We start from the raw sequence: 23,891 nt of genomic DNA on the forward strand, positions 1-23,891 counted from the left end.
ATAAATAAAAATCTTAAAAAAAAAAAAAAAAAAAAAAAAAGAAAGAAAAGTCTTTATACTTCATGCCATTCTTTGTTTCAAGCACGAAATAGAAAAATAATTTCACTTTCATAATTTTTTGGTTCATAGTAAATTAGTTCGAACAAAGTATTGAATTCAAAAAAGAATAGTATTCTTCATATATCCACTTTCTTCTCAACCCTTACTTTATTTTTGGGCAAAGTTCTGTTCTAAAAGCATTATTTATTATCAGTCAAAAGTTCTACTTTTAAATGGCTTAAACACAGTATGAAAGCTCTGAAGTAATTTAAATCTGTTACCTCCCATGCAGGGACATTTTCTCTGAATTTCTCATTCACCATACAGCAGATTGACATTAAATAGGCCTTGCTGGACACCTCTGGAGAATAATTCATCCAGAGGTAATTTTCAAGATACTGGCTGTGAAGAGTGAAAAAGCACAGAATATTTCATTAGTTACCACCACTCACTATATGTCACTCACCTGGAAGAGCATGATTATCTACAACTTTCTGAAAACTTTTTAAAAACTACGTAACTTGAAAATCCTTCACAAATTTACCTGTAATCTAGGTCACCGCTATCTGCTACCAATTTACTTATAATAACTGTAGCTTTGGAGAATAAGAGTTTATACTTTTAAGGTAGGAAGACAGCAAAGATCACTAACATGTAATTATCACTATCAGAACACTGGGGATATTCCTTATCTAAAACTCTTTATGAAGTAAAAAACCAAAATGATATTATGGGCAATTTCAGAAGACAAATGTATCTGAGACATTAATACTACCTCATATGAGGACCAAATGACTTTCACAAACTAAGAAAGAGACTTAATAAAAAGAAGCATTTTAATACTTAATTTACTAGGTATTCAACATAAGTCAGTTTTCAAGGTAACTGGCATTTTCCTCTCAAGATACCAAAATTTGTATTTTAAGACTGTGGTGAAAATATTCCTTAATAAATTTAAGTATTTCTGATTTCTACAACATAACTTAGCTATTTTTTTAAATTTTATTTTACTATGTTATGTTAGTCACCATTCATTACAGCATTAGTTCTTGATGTAGTGTTCCATGATTCACTGTTTGCGTATAACACCCAGTGCTCCATTCAATACGTGCCCTCCTTGGGGCGCCTGGGTGGCTCAGTTGGTTAAGCGACTGCCTTCGGCTCAGGTTATGATCCTGGAGTCCCGGGATCGAGTCCCGCATCGGGCTCCCTGCTCGGCGGGGAGTCTGCTTCTCCCTCTGACCCTCCCCCCTCTCGTGCTCTATCTCATTCTCTCTCTCTCAAATAAATAAATAAAATCTTTAAAAAAAAAAAATACGTGCCCTCCTTAATACCCATCACCAGGCTAACCCATCGCCCCATCCCTTCCCCTCTAAAACCCTCAGTTTGTTTCTCAGAGTCCATAGTCTCTCATGGTTTGTCGCCCCCTCCAATTCCCCCCCGTTCGTTTTTCCCTTCCATCTTCTTCTTTTTTTTTTTTTTTAAACATATAATGTATTATTTGTTTCAGAGGTACAGGTCTGTGATTCATCAGTCTTACACAATTCACAGCGCTCACCACAGCACACACCCTCCCCAATGTCTATCACCCAGCCACCCCATCCCTCCCACCCCCCACCACTCCAGCAACCCTCAGTTTGTTTCCTGAGATTAAGAATTCCTCATATCAGTGAGATCATATGATACTTGTCTTTCTCTGATTGACTTATTTCACTTAGCATAATACCCTCTAGTTCCAACCATGTCATTGCAAATGGCAAGATTTCGTTTTTTGATGGCTGCATTAATATTCCAAGTTATTTCTTTATCCATTCATCTGTTGATGGACATCTTGGCTCTTTCCATAGTTTGGCTATTGTGGACATTGCTGCTATAAACATTGGAGTGCAAGTAACCCTTCTGATCACTACATTTGTATCCTTGGGGTAAATACCCAGTAGTGCAATTGCTGGGCCATAGGGTAGCTCTATTTTCAACTTTTTGAGGAACCCCCATACCGTTTTCCAGAGTGGCTGCGCCAGCTTGCACTCCCACCAACAGTGTAGGAGGGTTCCCCTTTCTCCATATCCTCGCCAACATCTGTTGTTTCCTGACTTGTTAATTTTAGCCATTCTGACTGGTGTGAGGTGGTATCTTATTGAGGTTTTGATCTGGATTTCCCTGATGCCGAGTGATGTTGAGCACTTTTGCATATGTCTGTTGGCCATTTGGATGTCTTCTTTGCAGAAATGTCTGTTCATGTCTTTTGCCCATTTCTTGATTGGATTATTTGTTCTTTGGGTGTTGAGTTTGATCAGTTCTTTATAGATTTTGAATACTAGCCCTTTATCTGATATGTCATTTGTAAATATCTTCTCCCATTCTGTCAGTTGCCTTTTGGTTTTGTCGACTGTTTCCTTTGCTGCGCAAAAGCTTTTTATCTTGATGAAGTCCCAAATAGTTCATTTTTACCCTTGCTTCCCTTGCCTTTGGCGATGTTTCTAGGAAGAAGTTGCTGCGGCTGAGGTCAAAGAGGTTGCTGCCTGTGTTCTCCTTTAGGATTTTGATGGACTCCTGTCTCACATTTAGGTCTTTCATCCATTTTGAGTCTATTTTTGTGTGTGGTGTAAGGAAATGGTCCAGTTTCATTCTTCTGCATGTGGCTGCCCAATTTTCCCAACACCATTTGTTGAAGAGACTGTCTTTTTTCCATTGGACATTCTTTCCTGCTTTGTCGAAGATCAGTTAACCATAGAGTCTAGGGTCCATTTCTGGGTTCTCTATTCTGTTCCATTGATCTGTGTGTCTGTTTTTGTGCCAGTACCATACTGTCTTGATGATGACAGCTTTATAATAGAGCTTGAAGTCCGGAATTGTGATGACACCAGCTTTTTCTTTTTCAACATTCCTCTGGCTATTTGGGGTCTTTCCTGTTTCCATACAAATTTTAGGATTATTTGTTCCATTTCTTTGGAAAAAGTTGATGGTATTTTGATAGGGATTGCATTAAATGTGTAGACTGCTCTAGGTAGCATTGACATTTTCACAATATTTGTTCTTCCAATCCATGAGCATGGAACGTTTTTCCATTTCTTTGTGTCTTCCTCCATTTCTTTCATGAGTATTTTATAGTTTTCTGAGTACAGATTCTTTGCCTCTTTGGTTAGATTTATTCCTAGGTATCTTATGGTTTTGGGTGCAATTGTAAATGGGATCGACTCCTTAATTTCCTTTTCTTCTGTCTTGTTGTTGGTGTATAGAAATGCAACTGATTTCTGTGCATTGATTTTATCACCTTACTGAATTCCTGTATGAGTTCTAGCAGTTTTGGGGGGCAGTCTTTTGGGTTTTCCACATAAAATATCATATCATCTGCAAAGAGTGAGAGTTTGACTTCTTCTTTGCCCATTCGGATGCCTTTTATTTCTTTTTGTTGTCTGATTGCTATGGCTACGACTTCTAGTACTATGTTGAATAGCAGTGGTAATAGTGGACATCCCTGCCGTGTTCCTGACCTTAGGGAAAAAGCTCTCAGTTTTTCCCTATTGAGAATGATATTCGCTGTGGGTTTTTTATAGATGGCTTTTATGATATTGAGGTATGTAACCTCTATCCCTACACTCTGAAGAGTTTTAATCAAGAAAGGATGCTGTACTTCATCAAATGCTTTTTCTGCATCTATTGAGAGGATCATATGGTTCTTGTTCTTTCTTTTATTAATGTATTGTATCACATTGATTGATTTGTGGATGTTGAACCAAACTTGCAGCCCAGGAATAAATCCCAGCTGGTCGTGGTGAATAATCCTTTTAATGTACTGTTGGATCCTATTGGCTAGTATTTTGGTGAGAATTTTTGCATCCATGGTCTGTAATTCTCCTTTTTAGTGGGGTCTCTGGTTTTGGAATCAAGGTAATGCTGACTTTGTAGAATGAGTTTGGAAGTTTTCCTTCCATTTCTGTTTTTTGGAACAGTTTCAGAAGAATAAGTAATGACGCTTCTTTAAATGTCTGGTAGAATTCCCGTGGGAAGCTACCTGGCCATGACTTTTGTTTGTTGGGAGAGTTTTGATTACTGCTTCAATTTCCTTGGTGGTTATGGGTCTGTTCAGGGTTTCTATTTCTTCCTGATTCAGTTTTGGTAGTTTATACGTCTCTAGGAATGCATCCATTTCTTCCAGATTATCTAATTTGCTGGCATAGAGTTGCTCATAATATGTTCTTCTAATTGTATTTCTTTGGTGTTGGTTGTGACCTTTCCTCTTTCATTCACGATTTTATTTCTTTGGGACCTTTCTCTTTTCTTTTTGATAAGTCTGGCTAGGGATTTATCAATGTTATTAATTCTTTCAAAGAACCAGCTCCTAGTTTTGTTGATCTGTTCTACTGTTCTTTTGGTTTCTGTTTCATTGATTTCTGCTCTGATCTTTATTATTTCTCTTCTCCTGATAGGTTTAGGCCTTATTTCCTGTTCTTTCTCCAGGTCCTGTAGGTGTAGGGTTAGGTTGTGTATTTGAGACCTTTCTTGTTTCTTGAGAAAGCCTGGTATTGCTATATACTTTCCTCTTAGGACTGCCTTTGCTGCATCCCTAAGATTTTAAACAGTTGCGTTTTCATTTTCATTTGTTTCCATGAATTTTTTAAATTCTTCTTTAATTTCCTGGTTGACCCATTCATTCTTTAGTAGGATGCTCTTTAGCCTCCATGTATTTGAGTTCTTTCCGACTTTCCTCTTGTGATTGAGTTCTAGTTTCAAAGCACTGTGGTCCGAAAATATTCAGGGAATGATCCCAATCTTTCGGTACCGAGTGAGACCTGATTTGTGACCTAGGATGTGATCTATTCTGGAGAATGTTCCATGAGCACTAGAGAAGAATGTGTATTCTGTTGCTTTGGGATGGAATGTTCTGAATATTATCTGTGAAGTCCATTTGGTCCAGTGTGTCATTTAAAGCCTTTAATCTTTAAAAGCTTGTTAATCTTTTGCTTAGATGATCTGTCCATTTCAGTGAGGGGGTTGTTAAAGTCCCTTACTAATACTGTATTGTTGTTGATGTATTAGTTTGATTTTGTTATTAACTGGCTTATATAATTGGCTCCTCCCATGTTAGGGGCATAGATATTTACAATTATTAGATCTTCTTGTTGGATAGACCCTTTAAGTAGGATATAGTGTCCTTCCTCATCTCTTATTACAGTCTCTGGCTTAAAATCTAATTTGTATGATATAAGGATCGCTACCCCACCTTTTTTTTGGTGTCCATTAGCATGGTAAATGGTTTTCCACCCCCTCACTTTCAATCTGGGGGTGTCTTTGGGTCTAAAATGAGTCTCTTGCAGACAGCATATTGATGGGTCTTATTTTTTTATCCAATCTGATACCCTTTGTCTTTTGATTGGGGCATTTAGGCCATTTACATTCAGGGTACCTATCGAAAGATAGGAATCTAGTGCCATTGTATTGCCTGTAAGGTGACTGTTACTGTATATTGTCTCTATTCCTTTCTGGTCTATGCCACTTTTAGGCTCTCTCTTTGCTTAGAGGACCCCTTTCAATATTTCTTGTAGGGCTGGTTTGGTGTTTGCAAATTCTTTTAGTTTTTGTTTGTCCTGGAAGTCTTTTATCCCTCCTTCTATTTTCAATGACAGCCTAGCTGGATATAGTATACTTGGCTGCATATTTTTCTTGTTTAGTGCTCTGAATATATCATGCCAGTCCTTTCTGGCCTGCCAGGTCTCTGTGGATAGGTCTGCTGCCAATCTGTTGTACCGTTGTAGGTTACAGACCTCTTGTCCCGAGCTGCTTTCAGGATTTTCTCTTTGTCTGAGACTTGGGAGTTTTACTATTAGATGTTGGGGTGCTGACCTATTTTTGATTTTGAGGGGAGGTTCTCTGTGCCTCCTGGATTTTGATGCCGGTTTCCTTCCCCAAATTAGGGAAGTTCTCTGCTATAATTTGCTCCAATATACCTTCTGCCCCTCTCTCTCGTATTCTTCTGGGATCCCAATTATTCTAATATTGTTTTGTCTAATGGTATCACTTATCTCTCAAATCCTGCCCTCGTGATCCAGTAGTTGTTTCTCTCTCTCTTTTTCTCAGCTTCTTTATTCTCCATCATTTGGTCTTCTGTGTCACTAATTCTCTCTTCTGCCTCATTTATCCTAGCAGTTAGAGCCTCCATTATTGATTGCACCTCATTAATAGCCTTTTTGATTTCAACTTGGTTAGATTTTAGTTCTTTTATTTCCCCAGAAAGGGTTTCTCTAGTATCTTCCATGCTTTTTTCAAGACCAGCTAGTATCTTTATAATCGTCATTTTGAACTCTAGTTCTAACATCTTACTAATGTCCGTATTGATTAGGTCCGTGGCAGTCATTACTGCCTCTTGTTCTCTTTTTTGAGGTGAGTTTTTCTGTCTTGTCATTTTGTCCAGAGGAGAATAGATGAATGAGAGAACAAAATGTTAACAGGGTAACAACGACCCCAGAAAAATATACACTAAACAAATCAGAAGAGACCCGAAACCAGGGGGGAAAGAAAGGGAAAGAAAGAAAGAAAAAAAATGATCAAATATGATCAGGCTGGTGAATAGATCAGTGCCACATACTAGATTCTGGGCATATTTTGGTCTGTTAGAAGACACTGCCTCCCAAAATTTTAAAGAAAGAAAAACTTGCATATGTACAAAAATAAGGGTAAATATGATAAAGGGATGGAATATGACTGTAAAGATGAAAATTATAAAAGATTTTATAAAAGGAACTGGTAAGAAGTTGGTTGAAAAAAGAAAGAAAAATTTAAAAAAAAAGGGAGAGAATGTTATCAAGCAGGAGACTAGAACAAAGCCATATGCTAGAGATTTAGGGTATATTTTGGTCTGTTAGAAGAAACTGTATCCCAAAATTTTAAAGAGAGAATAACTTATATATATACAAAAAATAAGGTTAACTATAATGAAGGGATAGAATATGACTCTAAAAATGAAAAATAAAAAACATTTTTAAAAAAGGGATTGATAAGATGTTGGTTAAAAAAGGGAAAAAGAAAAATTTTAAAAAAAATAGAAAAAGAAAATTAAAAAAATTAACTTTGAAAGACTAAAGAATCATGGTAAAAAAGCCATGAATTCTATGCACTGTATTCCCCTTGTGCTAGAGTTCTGCCGTTCTCATTGATTGGTAAACTTGGTCTTGGCTGGCTGTTCTTGCTGATCTTTTGGGGGAAGGGCCTGTTGCAGTGATTCTCAAACATCTTTGCCTGAGGCGGAATTGCCCTGCCCTTGCCAGGGGCCAGGCTAAGGAATCTGCTCAGGTCTGCTCTCAGTAGCTTTTAGTTCCCTGAAAGCTTTCCGTACAGCTTTGGAGGATAAGGAAGAAAATGGTGACCTCCCAATCTCCACCACGGAGGAGCCAACACCTCGGGGCCCCATTCCTCAGGAGCCCCCAGAGAAAAGCAGTCAATCACTCCTGTCTCCCCGGTCTCTGGCCACACTCTGTGCTCACCCAGCCTATGACCGAGCGTTTCTATCTCTGGCACACGACCCCGTTTGGAATCTCCAAACCCTGGAGATTGCTGCAGTGCGCTGCTGCGCCACTCTTCCAGGGGGAGGAAGGGGAGTCTCCCCGGATCTGCCGCTTGTTGGATCCCTGCTTCCAAAAAGTGGTCGCTTTTCTGTTCAGAGAGTTGTGGCTATTCTTTTCTTCAATCTCCTGTTGAGTTTGTAGGTGTTCAGAATGGTTTGATACCTATCTGGCTGAATTCCTGGGACCAGACGAAATTTAGTCTCCTACTCCTCCGCCATCTTGCTCCTCCTCCCTAACTTAGCTATTTTTTATCATTCATGTTATAAACATCAATTACCATACTGGGGTTAAAATACTCTCAAGCACCAATTAAAAAAAAAAGCAAGGTAGTTTTGTTCCCACTTTAAATCACTCCACATGCATGTTGCAATCACTCACATACATGTGTGCAGACCTATGTACAAACCCAGAGTTAAGTGGTTTAGATTCTGCTATAGCGCTGTAATATTTCTACTTCCTCTTACGCTCACATCGGTATATTCATGGGTCTATCATTAGCAATACTGTAAGAACCTAGGAAACTGGATAAGTGGAATTTTACTTAAAATGATGGTCAAATGGCTCCAAGTAAGACACTGAGTGCTCTTTCATAAATAAAATGTACAAAACTTCATTTCATTCCTTTCTTACAAGTTTAAACTCCTTTTTCCTGAATTATATCCTTTTGAACTTCTCTCAGCAAGTTTGTTAGTATTAATCTATCTGTCTGAAATTAATTTATGACAGTTTAGCTGGTTATACAATTCTTTCTGGGTTGTTAGTGATTTTTTTTCTTGTATTGGTCTCATTCTATTACATTCTCTATTACTATAACTGAGAAATCTACAATTAATCTATGCATCCTTCTTTGAGTAATGTCTTTTTTTTCCTCCAGCAGATAAGATCTTCATTCTGTCTTTGTTAGTGTTCAGTTGCTCTATTCAGAATTATTGTACTTCCTGAATCTAAAAGACTCATATTTCAACTGCAGAAAATTCTTAACCACCATTCTTCTAAATTGCTACTCCCCTATTCTCCCTAAATCTCTTCTGAAATTCTTACTGGACTATAATTTTTGCCTCTGTATCTCTGAATTTCCTTTTATATTATTCATCTCTATTTCTCTTTGCTATTATCTAATTAATTTTCTATATTCCAGTTCAATAATCCCCTCTTTAGCTGTGTCTAATCCACCACAGGCCGAGGCTCTTTTATTGTGCTTTGCTTTATTCAGTTTTGCAGATGTTGCATTTTTCACAAATTGAAGGTTTATGGCAATGCTGCATTGACCAAGTCTATTAGCACCATTTTTTCCCAACAGTATTTGCTAACTGTATGTCTGTCACATTTTGGTAATAAGAATTACCAAAGAATCTGGCAATAAGAATATTTCAAACTTTTTGTTTATTATTATATTTGTTATGGTAATCCATGATTTATTTTTTTTTTTTAAAGATTTTATTTATTTTTATTTGAGAGAGAGAGAATGAGAGAGAGGGAGTACATGAGAGGGGGGAGGGTCAGAGGGAGAAGCAGACTCCCCACTGAGCAGGGAGCCCGATGCGGGACTCGATCCAGGGACTCCAGGATCATGACCTGAGCCGAACGAAGGCAGTCGCTTAACCGACTGAGCCACCCAGGCGCCCGGTAATCCATGATTTATGATCACAACTTGTTGAAAGCTCAGATGCTGGTTAGCATTTTTCAGCAATAAGGTATTTTTAAATTAAGGCATATAGATTTTTTTTTAGACATAATGCTGTTGCACACTTAACAGACTAAAATATAGTATAAACACAACTTTTATATGCACTAGGAAACCAAAAAATACATTTGACTTGCTTTTTTGCAGTGGTCTGGAACTGAACCTACCATATCTCCAAGGTGCCTGTATTTAATTTGTCCACTGAGTTTTTAAATTTCAATAATTTTTATTTGTTTTCCCCAAATCTATCCATTTTTATTGTCTTGTTCCATGTTCACACAATTTCTTCTTTTATACTCATAACTTTAAACATAATGATTTGACAGTATATATCAATTATTTAATTACCTAAGGTCCTGGGTGGGTGGGGCGGGGATCTAATTCTGTTGTCATTTCAACTGATTCTTCTTACAGTTATTATCCTAACATGCTTCGTAATTAGGGAATCTGAACTCACCTTTGCCAGGGTTCTATAGGAATTTATCTGTAATGCAATTGGGATACATATCCTTCCAGAGTATCTTATATTTGTTTCTGCTGGATGCCTCAGAGACATCACTGGCTTGTCACAGTTTTTTTTTTGTTTTGTTCTGTTTTTTTTGTTTTAAAGATTTTATTTATTTATTTGAGAGAGAGAATGAGACAGAGAGAGAGAGCATGAGAGGGGGTAAGGTCAGGGGGAGAAGCAGACTCCCTGCTGAGCAGGGAGCCCGATGTGGGACTCGATCCCGGGACTCCAGGATCATGACCTGAGCCGAAGGCAGCCACTCAACCAACTGAGCCACCCCAGGTGCCCCTTGTCACAGTTTTTAATAGTAATGTTTTATCTTGGGTGTTATCTGAATACATAGTAAACGCCAAACCCATTCTTAACATTTTCAGATGTGGAACTGAGGCTATAAGAATAGATGATTTGCTCAAGATGATACAGGTAGGTGGGTGGGGGATGGGTGAAATAAGTGATGGGTTTTTAGGAGTGCACTTGTCAAGATGAGCACCGAATGATGTATGGAGTTGCTGAATCACTATATTGCACATGAACCTAATATAACACTGTACGTTAACTACACTAGAATTAAAAAGACATGATACAGGTATCTCTGTCGTATACTGACAATACAGATCTGACACCATTTTTAACTTCATCAAAGTAAAGCGTTTTAACTCACCTAAATTCCAAGAGCATTATCTTTCTGATGGCAAACCTAAAGTATAAAAATAAATAATAAAAATGTTTAAACAGAAAATATAAATATTTCAGAGTTATTAATGCAGATGCATTTTTGGAACCTTGTTTTAATATTGACCCACATATCAGAATCATATTTTAATATGCATTGAAGAAAGCTAATTTTGCTTTTATATTTTTTCTTTGTATTTTGTCAGAGTAGTTTATTTTTAAAAACTAAGAAAAGTTACTTAAGTTAAATCCTACCCATATTAACAAACACAATTAGCACCATGACATACTAAGATATAACACATAGGTTAATAAGGCAATTAATTTTAATGAAAACACAAATGTTCATCACTATTCATAATACTGGATCACAATTGACAAAAGGTAGCCTATCTTAATTTCTTAAGCACTGGCCAACATTGTTTTATTTAATATTCAAAAGGAAACATTCTGAAGTCATGCCCTTCTGAAAGCAAAGGGACACATTTATCTCTATGACAAATATAGGAATCATACTTTTCACAGGTTTCATAAGTTTATTTATTTAAAGTTTAAAAACAAACAAAACTATAGTGTTCATGTTTCCATACTTACATATTAAAATGTTAAAACAAAAGGCATTGTAAGAGCTTCTGGGATGCTAACAAATATTGGCTTTTATTACCTTTGTGGTGGTTATGAATGATAATTTAGAAGGCTAAACATTTCTGTTTTATGCCCTTTTCTGTGTTATGTTTCATAGTAGAGGGATTTAAACATTTTTTTAAGTTTTTAAAACTTATTTAAGTAATCTCTACATGCCACGTGGGTCTCAAACTCATGACCATGAGATCAAGAGTTGCATGCTCTTCTGACTAAGCCAGCCAGGCACCTTGGGGTTTAAACATTTTAAATAAAAACAGGGCAATGGACCCTGAACTACTTAAGAACAAAGTATTGGGTAAGAGTCAGAGAACCAGGATTTAATACCCAGCTCTTCCTCTAACTACTGGGAAATATTTTGGGCTACTTCAACCTCTCTGTACTGCGGTTTCCTCATCAATAAAACAAGGATAATAACAGTGACTATCACACGGTTGTTGTGAGGAAAAATGAGCTACTATACACAAAAGTGCTTAAAACAGAATCTGGTATATAGCAAACACTCAACAAATAACAATTATGATTATTTTTAAGATGTTAAAATCATACAGATAAAAATATTAAGATATGTTTGCCAAATGTGATAATGGTAAGGATACCAAATATGAATCAATCGTGTAATAGACCACACATTACATGGCTGACTGGGTGATATGGTATTTTACTACTTTTGAGATCCTAAAAATTATCATTTATACCATAAGAATATTAAGAACTAATGGATTTATTTCCCAGATTCCTCCTACAGAAATAGGGTTGATATGCAAAAAATATGTATTACAAGAACCTTAATGTATAATACTAAGAGTACCTGGGGCGCCTGGGTGGCTCAGTCGTTAAGCATCTGCCTTTGGCTCAGGTCATGATCCCAGGGTTCTGGGATCGAGCCCCACATCGGGCTCCCTGCTCTGCGGGAAGCCTGCTTCTCCCTCTCTCACTCCCCCTGCTTGTGTTCCCTCTCTCACTGTCTATCAAATAAATAAATAAAATCTTTAAAAAAAATACTAAGAGTACCTTATAGCTATAAACTGCCTATTTTGGTAGCCTACAAACAAGTTAATAAATCTTAAATCAAGCCATTCCCCAATAATGAAGATGCTACCAGCACATAGCTCAGCAAAACAGCTTCCTCAGGCACTAGTCTAAAAAATGGTCATTTAAAAATGTAAATATACATTATTTATCTTAGGGGATGGGAATTCTTTTTTTTTTTTTAAGATTTTTTTTTTTTTTATTTGAGAGAGGAGTGAGAGAGAGAGAGAGCACAAGAGGGGGGAGCGGGAGAGGGAGAAGCAGACTCCCCGCTGAGCAGGGAGCCCGATGCGGGACTCGATCCCGGGACTCCAGGATCATGACCTGAGCCGAAGGCAGTCGCCCAACCAACTGAGCCACCCAGGCGCCCTTAGGGGATGGGAATTCAAGAGTACACTTATGATGAAAACATATATATACATTACAGTTTATCTATTACAGAAGTGCACTTAACTTTTTTGAACTTTGAGATTTGAGGGGAGAATGCATCAGTTTACTTTCATTTAAGTATTCTCAACTGTGTACAAGATGAGAAAATGACTGGTAAGAGTGCCATGATAAATCCTAGTGAGCCTGGCCAACAACAGTTACTTCCTTCAGCAATTAAAAATAATGTAGCCAAGTATATAATTTAAAAATCACTGGCAGCTTTTGGTTACTAGTTACATAAAAATTATCTTTAAGGAAGAAATATTAATAGCTAAGGTTTTGAATGAAACAAACAAACAAAACCACAAGCAATTACTTTCCACTGGAGTAAAAGCCTGCTCTGAAGACACAGAAAACTAGTTGTGAAGGTTCAAGATAATTTTCAGATTGGTACATCCTTAATATGTAAGAAAAAAGAATCCTAGAATTTACCTACCCACTCATCTTAAGTTTTATTAGGCAATCTCATCCATACCCATTCCCAGACCAACAAGTCATATGTTATATATCTGCTCGAATGTCATATCTTCAGAGTATTTTTCCCTGATCATTCGATCTAAAATGGCCCTTGTCACTACCCTAAACATACTTTAGTTCATAATACTACCTGTGACATTACATATCTATCTATGTATTTCCTGTCTAGACTAGAACTACAATATAAGCTCAGTGAGTAGAGACTTTATCTGCCATGCTCACTGTTGTATCCTTAGCACTGAAATTGTGGTTGATACAAAGTAGGCTCAACTCTGTCCTCTTTTCTGAGCTCTGTACTGAGATACCCAACAGCTTATTCTACATCTCCATCTACATGGTTCTTCACTACCTAGAAATAAACATTTCCAAAAGTGAACTAATGACCTATGCCCAACTCCACCCCTAACAACAAAAGCAGAAATCAGTAATAGAATCCACTAATCAATCTAAGCCAAAAACTTAGAGAAGTCACTTTTGATTTTCCCCTTTCCCTCATCCACCACATCCAACCACCAACCATCTTGTCACTTCTATCTCAAATTGGCACACCTCTTTATCTCAATCTTCCAGGCTAGTTCAAGCCATCATTATCTTGAACCTAACTACTACAATACTCACCTAATTTCTTGCTTCTTACACCCTCCAAATTCTCTTTTTAAAATATCACCATCATGCTTACGTGCTTAATTGGCTTCCCATTATTCTTCAGATAAGAAACAAAATCCTTAACATGGCTTTTGGTCCTGCCTCCTTTTATGCTCACAAATCAATCACTAAAGCAAAACAACTGGCCTCTCATTTTGATGCTGCCATGGATTTGCCTTCATAATATTTAGTAAAATTAACCTTTTAGGACTCAAACACATGACAAATAACAAATCTGAGATTTTATAAGTTTTTTTACATTTATCATCTAATGTTTCCATTTCATATTAAAACATTTAGTCAATTGGCTTTTTAAAATACTCACTGGGCATATATGTCTATAGTTGCAGATATAGAAATATGCCCAAAATACATTAAAAAAAAAAGGTAAGATGGAATGATGTGTAGAGTATAAACTCTGTATTACAAAAAATGGGGGGAGCTGGATACATATGTACATAAGTAAATTCAGGGTTAAAGGACAAGGAAGATTTCTCAAAACTTACCTCCTTCTGTATATTGTACAAAAACAATTTCTATTATTTATTTTTATTATTTTATATTCTATACATTGTATGTAAGATATATTTTATTATTTTATAAAGTATTATTATGTATGTTTTACTTTTATATATATATATATTTTAAAGATTTTATTTATTTATTTGACAGAGAGAGACACAGCGAGAGAGGGAACATAAGCAGGGGGAGTGGGAGAGGGAGAAGCAGACTCCCTGCTGAGCAGGGAGCCTGATGTGGGGCTCGATCCCAGGACCCTGGGACCATGATCTGAGCCAAAGGCAGACGCTTAACAACTGAGCCACCCAGGTGCCCCTACTTTCATAATTTTTAAATATTTTCAAAAGATTTATCAGAAAATGATAAGAAAATTAGTATTAGTGAAACTGAAATTAAATCTCCATGTTTATTCTCCCTCACATTTCTTCAAAAACAAAATAAACCTGATGGGATTTAATCCCTCTAAACTAAGCCAAAAATTAGAAAGCAAAAAAATAATTTATGGTTCTTCAGCAGCTAGATATAAAAGTTTTTCTGGCCACCATCTCCCTGATGACCAAATCAAAAAGAAATTTAAAAGTTCCAAGTTATGATCACATTTAGTTTAGAAGTGCAAAAGAGATCCAACTTGGTCCCACCTAATCCCTATGTATGAAAATTAAACTCATTCTTACCTTGATTTGACAATCTCTTTTTCATATATATCTTCAATGACCTGTTACCAAAAATATAAAAATGTTTAATATCTCAAACAGCATTTTTTTAGATCCTAAGTTGATAGTTTCCAGTTACTGAGGTTACACAAAATAAGCTGGTTTAGGATAGATATAAAATATTACTGAAATAATACTTAAGAGATTTTTATAATCTCATCACATTCCTCAAAATGTAAAATAACAGAAAGCAAAGTAGTAGAAGATAAATAATAAAATATATCTACATAAAAAGATTCCTAGAAACAATCACTAAAATGATGTATTCAAGGTGGCTCTGTCATGCAATGGATAGTGCACTGGACTTCTAAAATGATGTATTTATAATACTTCTAGGAAAAATAAAAATTCACAAATCAGAATATTTTTAAAAACTTAATTTTAAGGTATATGCTATCAGACTCCATTTAAGAATCATTAAGAATGTACTTTCAAAAGCCAGACAGTAAATTAGAAGTATGAGGATGTAACAGAAGCAAGTTACATCCTGTTTTCCAAATACATGTGATAAAGCCTCAGAATTTCAATTCTTTTGGGTTAGGGAGGCCAGAATGGTGTGATACTTCAGAATTCAGCACTGGTGTTAGAAGCCTGGTTCAAACCACCCACTTCATTGCAGAGAGCTAGAACCCTTGCCTAGGACAGCTCTGAGGCTCACCTTCCCAATCCACAAAAAGGATCTACTAATACAAAGTATCCCACCAGTTGCTATAAATAAGATACCACATGTAAAGAATTTAGTGCAAGTCCTGGCATATCGTGAGTATTTTCTTTTTTTTTTTTTAAGATTTTATTTTTAAATAATCCCTATACCCACCATAGGGCTCAAACTTACAACCCCAAGATAAAGAGTTGCATGCTTTACCAACTGAGCCAGCCAACTGCCCCTGTGAGTCTTTAATAATAGTTACCAGCAGAAGACACAGAAGTGCTAGTGGCTAGTGATAATAGCAGTTAAAAAAAAAAGTTCCTACTATAAAATTATAAAGTACTTTAATATGGTATCATATATTTTATGGAGTTATAATGTCTTTTAACTGCTCAAAGTATATTTGTCAAGGAAATGTGGGTGATATTTTAATTTTATTTTTAAAGATTTTATTTATTTATTTGAGAGAGAGATAGAGAGTACAAGCAGGGAGCAAGCAGACTCCCCACTGAGCGCGGAGCCCAAAGGGCTCAATCCCAGGACCCTGAGATCATGACCTGAGCTGAGATCAGACGCTTAACTGACTGAGCCACCCAGGGGCCCCAAGTCTTGTTCAATTTAGACAAAATTTCTGTTATTGCCTTTCTTTTTATCAAAATTCAAATTAAATACTAAAATGAAGGGCATAATCTTCAAATACCAACCTACAATAAAGTTCTTCTAAACAGGCATACATAGCTTCATCCTGAATTACAATGATCTGGATATAATCTCTGAAAATCTCAATCTAATTAGAATCAACTCGATCTAGTAGTGTCATTAAGATACTCTTGTTATTAATCAAATATGACCCTAGGAACCCCCAGATCTAACATATACAACCACAAACACATACAAATAGCATATAAGAAGATAAAGCAACTCTACTAGTAATTAGAGTAATTAATATATGCCATTTTTATGAATATCCTCCTGATGAATAAAAGGATTGCTGGCAAAACAAAAATATATTCATAAATGAAACATTTAAGCTCAAATGATAAAAGAAATTTTGGGTTAAGTTCAGTTTTACCAAGTGTGCCTAAAACAGTCTGCTACGCCCCCTGCTTGCGCATGCGCATGCTTGCTCGCTCGCTCTCTCTCAAATAAATAAATCTTTTTTTAAAAAAAAGTTATACATGGGTTTTTGACTGCATGGGGGATCAGAACCCCAACCCGTGTTGTTCAAGGGTCAGCTAATGAAGATACACTTTAACCACAAGGAAGAGAAAATACATTTACAGTACTGTACTTAGAAAAAAAAAAATCCAGGTATAAATGGACCCATGCAGTTCAAACTTGTGTTGTTCAAGGGTCAACTATACTTGTTAAATGGCATGCAATATGTCATCTCTATTTTATTTAAAGATCTCTCTTTAAGAGCCTATTTCAATGAGAATTAATCCCACATTCAGGAATTTTTGTTTTCATTTATCCTAAACTGCTCCACCTGAACCTTAGGTCCATTCCCTAACTGAAATATTACTGGTCTTTGGTCATCTAATCCTCTACCCTAAACAACTCCTACTTCTTCCACCATTCTTATAAATCTTTATCTCAGCTCATCAACCTAAAAATAAAAAACAATAGATTCTACCCTAAATGAGCTGTCAAAAAATTGTACAGAAATTTCTGTATATTTACAAAAATTTTCATTACATGGTCATTATAATAATGATAAATTTAAAACAAACCACAAATCTGTAACAGGAAAACAGTTAAGTTATATACACAATTTTTAAAAACTTTAACTCAACAAAATGATAGCAGAGGTTATCTCTGGGTAGTGATTTTTATTTTCTAATGTGTAACTTCTGTTATTTTCCAAATTTTCTGACATGAATAATTGTCAATCTGATAATTAGAAAACTGTAATTTGAACTTAAAAAGAATCATGTAATGCTTTTGTTGAATTAGCCCTTAAAAATAAGATAAAAAGAACACACCTATTCAAAAAGAATGGTGTAAACCAAATATACTTACCTTTATATCAAAAGGTGATTTTTTCTTGCTATGAGGAGCCCAGTATTTACATGCTAACTGCAAAAGTAAATAGTATAAATAAGTCACAGGTTCATACCATTGTCGAGCGAGAAGACTGAGATCATACAGTAACAAGCTCTTTCTTAACAGGGCATTAGAGGCACTGGGAGGACAGATTAATTCCATCTTTAAGAGGACTATATGGGCATGCAGGCCAGTTAGCATCCTTGGCCCCAACCCACTAAAAGCCAGTAATGCCCTGCACTGCACCCTGCCATTATGATTTACAAAAACAAAACATACTTTTCTAACCACCCCAAGAGAAACAGTAGGACCCAGTTAATAACCACAGTCAAACATCTTCAGCATAGAGATGAGGAAACCCAGGAACCTCCTAGAAAGAACACTCTAGAATCCAGAGATTAAGTGAGCTGCCCAAGATTAGAATTAGTTAAGAGTTGAGCTAGTATTAGAAAACAGATTCAAAATCTTCAGGAATGTTTATTTGTAAAACAGTAACCTTTAAATGATTAGTAGGCACAGACACACATAACAGAACCTAAAAAGTTTCTAATCTATAAGCAGGTTATTACAGAGAATAAAAGAGCTGGTATATTTCAGCAAATTAGACTTACCTGGAAATTGTGAACTTTAAACACATATGTATAGTAATTCCAGATATTTAGATGCATTGTATAATATTATTATATAATATCAAGGAAAAACATGGTCTTATTAATGAGTATTATGTTTTTTTAAAAGAAACTAAACTGCAATCTCTTGAAAAACAGAAAACTCTGGTAAGCACAGACTCAACACATTTATAAAAAAGTGTATCTGCACAGTATCTAGTGTACTGGAGGAATTCAAATAATAGCCAATGGACTGATGTATATATGTATGTATGCATGGGTGCATGGATGAATGAAAAAATAAAGTAAAATCTGAAATGTTACCTCTTCTGTGAGGCTTTCCTCCACCCTACCTAATGGTGATAATTGTTTCTTCCTTCTCTTCATTTCATAAAGAACTCTATTATAGTCTCATCTTTCTGTATTAATCATTTGATTGCTTATCTATCTTTCCTGTCTGCCTAAGTAGAACACTAAAGAGATGGGACTCATATCTTCTTTTCTTCTATAGCTAAGTAGCTATCCCAGTAAGTACACCCAAAGGGCCTCCCAAGCAGTAAGGACATGGGCCCTGAGGAAGTCTCTCCAAATCAGTATAGTAATGGCCCCTTATGTGACACCTTCCCAAACTATCAATCACCCTCCAACCCAACAGAAAATACTTTACCACCAAATTATCCTATGGTGTTCTCATTTCCTCATTCCACTGCCTATAGGCATCACACAAACTAGCCATCTTTTACTCACCTCATACCGTTAAGAGAACTGAATCTGATCTGTTTTCATGGATTTAGGGTCTTCCAAACAAATATGTAAATCCCATCTTCTGATCCAAACTGCTTATTGTAAATATCTGATCTAGCTTTTCCTTGGGGTCTAACCTGTGACCTCTCAGACACTACTACCTCCAGGAATATACTGCCCTCCCCTACACTCTCCAGCCTCATGCAAAATCGAAATTTTGCATTTCCCACTTAGTATAGCTATGACAGCATAGATTGTTCAAAATAAATTTTATTGAGACAAAAAGGACATAAAATACAGTAGCATAAAAAACTGAATTCACAAAGTTCAGATCTCTGATCTCCTTAAAACTAAATTTTAAGCTCTGCATCTTACTCATTTAATAATAATTTAAAAACACCTTCTCTGGTCAGGTACTCAGAAATGAAGAAGGAAGAGGAAGGAAGGAGGAAGGGGAGGAGAAGAAGAAGAAAAAGAACCACCCACCACCTAAATCCAAGATATCCCCTCCAACTAGAAAACCCATTTCCTCATGTTCCTATTTATGTTTCAAAGTCCATCTAAAATGGCACTTTCTCAATGAGGAAATTCTTTCTTGACAGTCTTTTCTTAGACAAAAGTTTTCATTTAAAACTGTGTTCTCAAAGCATTTCCCTCACATCTCTATTCTGGCATTTATCAACTGAACTATGATGAGTCTCCAAGTCTCCTTCCAGATACTGAACTCCCTAAACACAAGGATCACATTTTATTTATCTTTGTAGCCCAGAAGAGCCCAAAACAGTATCTAGCAAATATTAGGCATTCATGTCTGCTATCATGGTTTACTGCTGAGAATGTTCATCCCTACCACTACATTTTAATGCCCTGGTATGTTTATCCATTAATTCACTCATTCTTTCTTTTAAAAGATACTTACTCATCACACAATGTGTGCCTAGTACAATGCTAGGTACTGGGAGTACATGGGGAATAAATCAGACATGGTCCCTAGCCTCAGCTCTCTCAATCTAATACAGGATACAATAAATGTTATATGTTTACAAATAATATTCCCTGGGACATATCAGTCAATCCTACAGTTTTAAATACCACCTTGTCAACAAATACCAAATTTATATTCAAGCCCAGATCTTGCTCAGGTACTCTAGACTCACATATTCAACCACCTTCTCAATATATTCCATTGAATGTTTACTAGGCATCTTCCATTTAACAAGACCCAAACAGAACTCTTGATACTCCCCACTAAACCCTCTCCTTTCCTATCTCAGTAAATGTCCAAACCATTCACCTAGTTGTTCAAGCTATGCCCGATTTGTCTTTTCCTCCATCCTTCCACAATCAATCATCATCAAGTCCTCCTGCCTCTAACCTCAGAATATATCAGTCTACCCTAATCTTTAATAGTAGAGGCCACCACCATCTCTTACCTGGAGTCACTGGTAACCTTATTACTACTTTTGCTCTTTCACTCCCATCCAGTTTCCACACATTAGCCAGAAGATTCTTTCTAAAATATCATTCCCTGGATTGCAATTAAAATCTACTGGATGAATGAAATCCAAACTTCTTATCTCAGCCTCCAAAACTGTATAAGATCTGATCCCTACATACTCTCTGTCCTCATCTCATACCATTTTCCCTCTTATGCTTCTATCCTGGCCTTCTTTATATTCACACCATAAAGCATCTGCACTTGCTATTCCCTGGATTGTTTCCCTTCTCTCCCCAAAACTGGCTCTTTTTTTTGCATTCAGGTCTTAGCTCAAATGTCACCTCAGAGAGAACTTTCCTGACTGCCTTTCATACACCCCATCCTAGTCAGTGTCATTAACACCCTGTTTCATTTTCCTGATAGCACTTATCCCTATTTGAAACTGTACTGTTAATTTGTCTGACTCATCTCTAAAATCTAAGCTCCTTGAGTGAAGGAAACTAATAAATGGCTTTAACCATAAAAACAGGTATATGGGAAAAGGGAGATCTAATTTAGTTTAAGTTGTCGGGAAAACTTCTCCCAAGTAATGTAGATGGATGACAATGAATTAACCGTATAAAGGAAAGTGGGGGAAAAAATGAGGATTCTGAGCAGAAGGAACAATGCTGAAAGACCAGGAGGTGAAAGACAGCATGACAGATTTAAGTAAATGCAGGTCAATATGGCTAAAGCAGAGTTGGAAAGAGAGAAAACTGGATATAAGCACATGCCAGATTACATAATACTTTGAAGGATCCTGGTGATTATCCTAAGAGAAATTAGAACTCTTTAGAGATTTTAAGTAGGTAAGTGATATGATCAGATTTGCATTTGTATAAAATCACTGGCAGCAATATGAAGAATGGGCTGGAGGAGAGCAAGAGGATCCACAAGGCAGGTTAGGATGCCTAGGTCCAGAGAGTAAACAAGGGCAACCTGGCGTAGTGTAAGAGAAGCAGATAAATTTGAAAGGTATTTATAATGTAAACATGTAGTGATTAAGGGAAAGGGGGGCTCAAAATGACTCTGAGGCTTCTGCCTTGGCAAATCTGAGACAGAGACCAGAGAAGAAATAAGCAGATGGCATAGTAACTTCGGCAGGGAACTATTTGCACTCTCAACCAATACCCAAAGCAGCGCATAAGGATTAGGAATGTTGCCGAGGGCTACAGGACTGTGTTTCCCTATTCACAGCCAACCGCGGTTCACAATGCAACACAGTAAACGGGTTCTAAATGAACGCTCTCCGATAACACGATTGCTCTCTTCATAGATGCATCTACTTGACGCAGGTATCTTGTCAGACTCTAGTCACTCCACTCAAAAGCGTACATTACTCTACGGCTACGAAAAACTCTACTCCTCCCTCTCTATTAGGCATCATCTCGGCTACGAAACCTTGCCGGTCTCAGGATGGGGTGCTGCTGCTTCTGTGAATCCATCACTTCTGCGACAGACTCCAATACGGAAAAGCTCGCTTAGTAGCTTTCTTTTTTACTTATCTTCCCTGGAACCTGTACTCCGTAGGGCAAGGCGGCCTCTTCCACTGTGGTATCCCCAGCACCTAACACAGTGGCCGACACAGAGCAGATACTCAGTTAAAAGACTTGAGTGAATGAATTGACGAACGAATGCCTCCTGGGTGCACCCCGTCCCAAAGAAAATCCCACCCCCCAGGCCTCGGGGGCCTTGACGTCTCCTCCTTTCACACACACCAGCCTCGGCCAAGCGCACCTGGGTTACGAACTCCGCGTTGATCTGGGACACCGTAGGAGCCACGATTTTCTTGGGCTGAGCAGGGGCCGCCATGGCAGCACTCTCACTCCGCTCCAGTGGAAAGGAAAGGTCCCCTCGGAACAGCGGTGAACGTGATGCACTTCCCCTAACAGGCAACTCTTGCTGCCCAACTCCGCGAAGCAGGAGCCCGCGGGCCGGGATATCCTCAGCCTTCACAGTCTCAGAGGAGCGCGTACAGCAGCCCGTACATCTTCCCGGAAGCGGAACGGAACAGTGCCGGAAGTTCGTGCAGGCGTTGGGTCTGAGCTACAGAATGCAAGGGCTTCGGCCTCCTCCGCATGCGTCCCCTAGCGGGAAGCTGAAAGAACGCACCCAGCACACCGGATCGGGTCTCAAGGACTCGGCAGGTAGGTGAGGGTTCTCCAGGTACAATTGCTCGGGGCGGGGGAGACTTGGCGGTTCTCTCAAACCTAAAAAAAGCAGTAGTGAAAAAAACATAGGCTGGGTACGGGGGGTTCGGTTTTAAATGTTTCTTAACAGATTCATGGAGGTATAGGTTGACATACAATGAACTGCATGCACATATTTGGAGTGTAAAATTCGATCCGTTTTCAGTCATACATCCGTGAAACCATCACCAAAATCAGGATAATAAGCATATTCAACGCCCCGAAAAGTTTCCTCATGCCTTTTGCAATCCATTCCTATTGCCATGCTAGGGAAAAAAGGGGCTACTAGGTAAAAAGGGGCTGACAGGTTAGTGAGTGAAGAGGCAATGGACAAAGTAGGTGTAAAATGCATCTTCAGCATAAAAGAAAGATACAACAGTAACCAGAATAACAGGTAAAACTCAAGTTGTTTCTTTCAACTGTTCTCTTTTTACGCTAGGTGCAGTGGAATTTTTTTTTTTTTTTTTGCCTATCCTCCCTTCTTTCCAAACAGAACTTCAAATTTGACCTAACAGCTAACCAGCATAAATGCAAATTCTTGGAACCCAACACCAGACATGAGAGAAACTCTGAGGATGTGACAGCTATCTATGCTTCTAACAAACCCTCTATATGATTCCAATGCAAACTAAAGTTTGAAAACCACTGATCAACAGTGACAACAGAGTTATGAACAAAAAGCAGTGGGAGCAGCACAGGGAATGGCTTGTTTGGGTAAATCAGAAAGGCTTCCAGAGGAAGTAGTATTTAAGTTCAAACTGAAAGAATGAATAGAAACTTGCCAGTGTAGATGCAAAATATTACATGTTCCATATTCCTTTAATAATACCATTGTGCCACTTCTCTTTTTCTCTTAATGCTAATAGAACTCTAGCAGTTAGCCCTGAAATTTAAGTCCTTCTAACCAATAGAAAGCAATGGAAAGCTCAAGATAGGAATTAAATGTTCTTTCCCTGCTTCTAAAAAGCAGATATTCTGTATCATCAAACAGTCCTTGAGGCATGTGGCTGGCTCAGTAGGTGGAGCCTGGACTCTTGTCTCAGAGCCATGAATTCAAGCCCCCACGTTCAGTGTAGAGATTACTAAAAAACAAACAACAACAAACAGAAAACCCAAAAATGCGTTATCTAACATGTAAATTGAAATGTTTTGGGGGCCTGGCTGGCTCAGTCAGTAGAACATGTGACTCTTGATCTCAGGGTTGTGAGTTGAAGCCCCACGTTGGGATAGAGATTACATTAAGAAAATAAGTAAAA

At 37.4% G+C, this 23,891-nt stretch overlaps 1 protein-coding gene across 1 annotated transcript in view; it reads right to left on the reverse strand.

The window, feature by feature from the left end:
* AQR (aquarius intron-binding spliceosomal factor) overlaps positions 1 to 22,258 on the reverse strand; it is a 98,491-nt gene extending 76,233 nt beyond the window's left edge. Inside the window, exons 1-5 of the mRNA XM_021695285.1 lie at positions 22,184 to 22,258; positions 17,594 to 17,650; positions 14,884 to 14,924; positions 10,455 to 10,490; positions 321 to 441 (exon numbers count right to left, since the gene is read on the reverse strand). Of these exons, the coding sequence (XP_021550960.1) occupies positions 321 to 441; positions 10,455 to 10,490; positions 14,884 to 14,924; positions 17,594 to 17,650; positions 22,184 to 22,258 (330 nt within the window). The remainder of the gene's footprint in view (positions 1 to 320; positions 442 to 10,454; positions 10,491 to 14,883; positions 14,925 to 17,593; positions 17,651 to 22,183) is intronic.
* Positions 22,259 to 23,891: the final 1,633 nt, after the last annotated feature.

This window comes from Neomonachus schauinslandi, chromosome 9 (genome assembly GCF_002201575.2).
Source record: "Neomonachus schauinslandi chromosome 9, ASM220157v2, whole genome shotgun sequence".
NCBI lineage: Eukaryota > Metazoa > Chordata > Mammalia > Carnivora > Phocidae > Neomonachus > Neomonachus schauinslandi.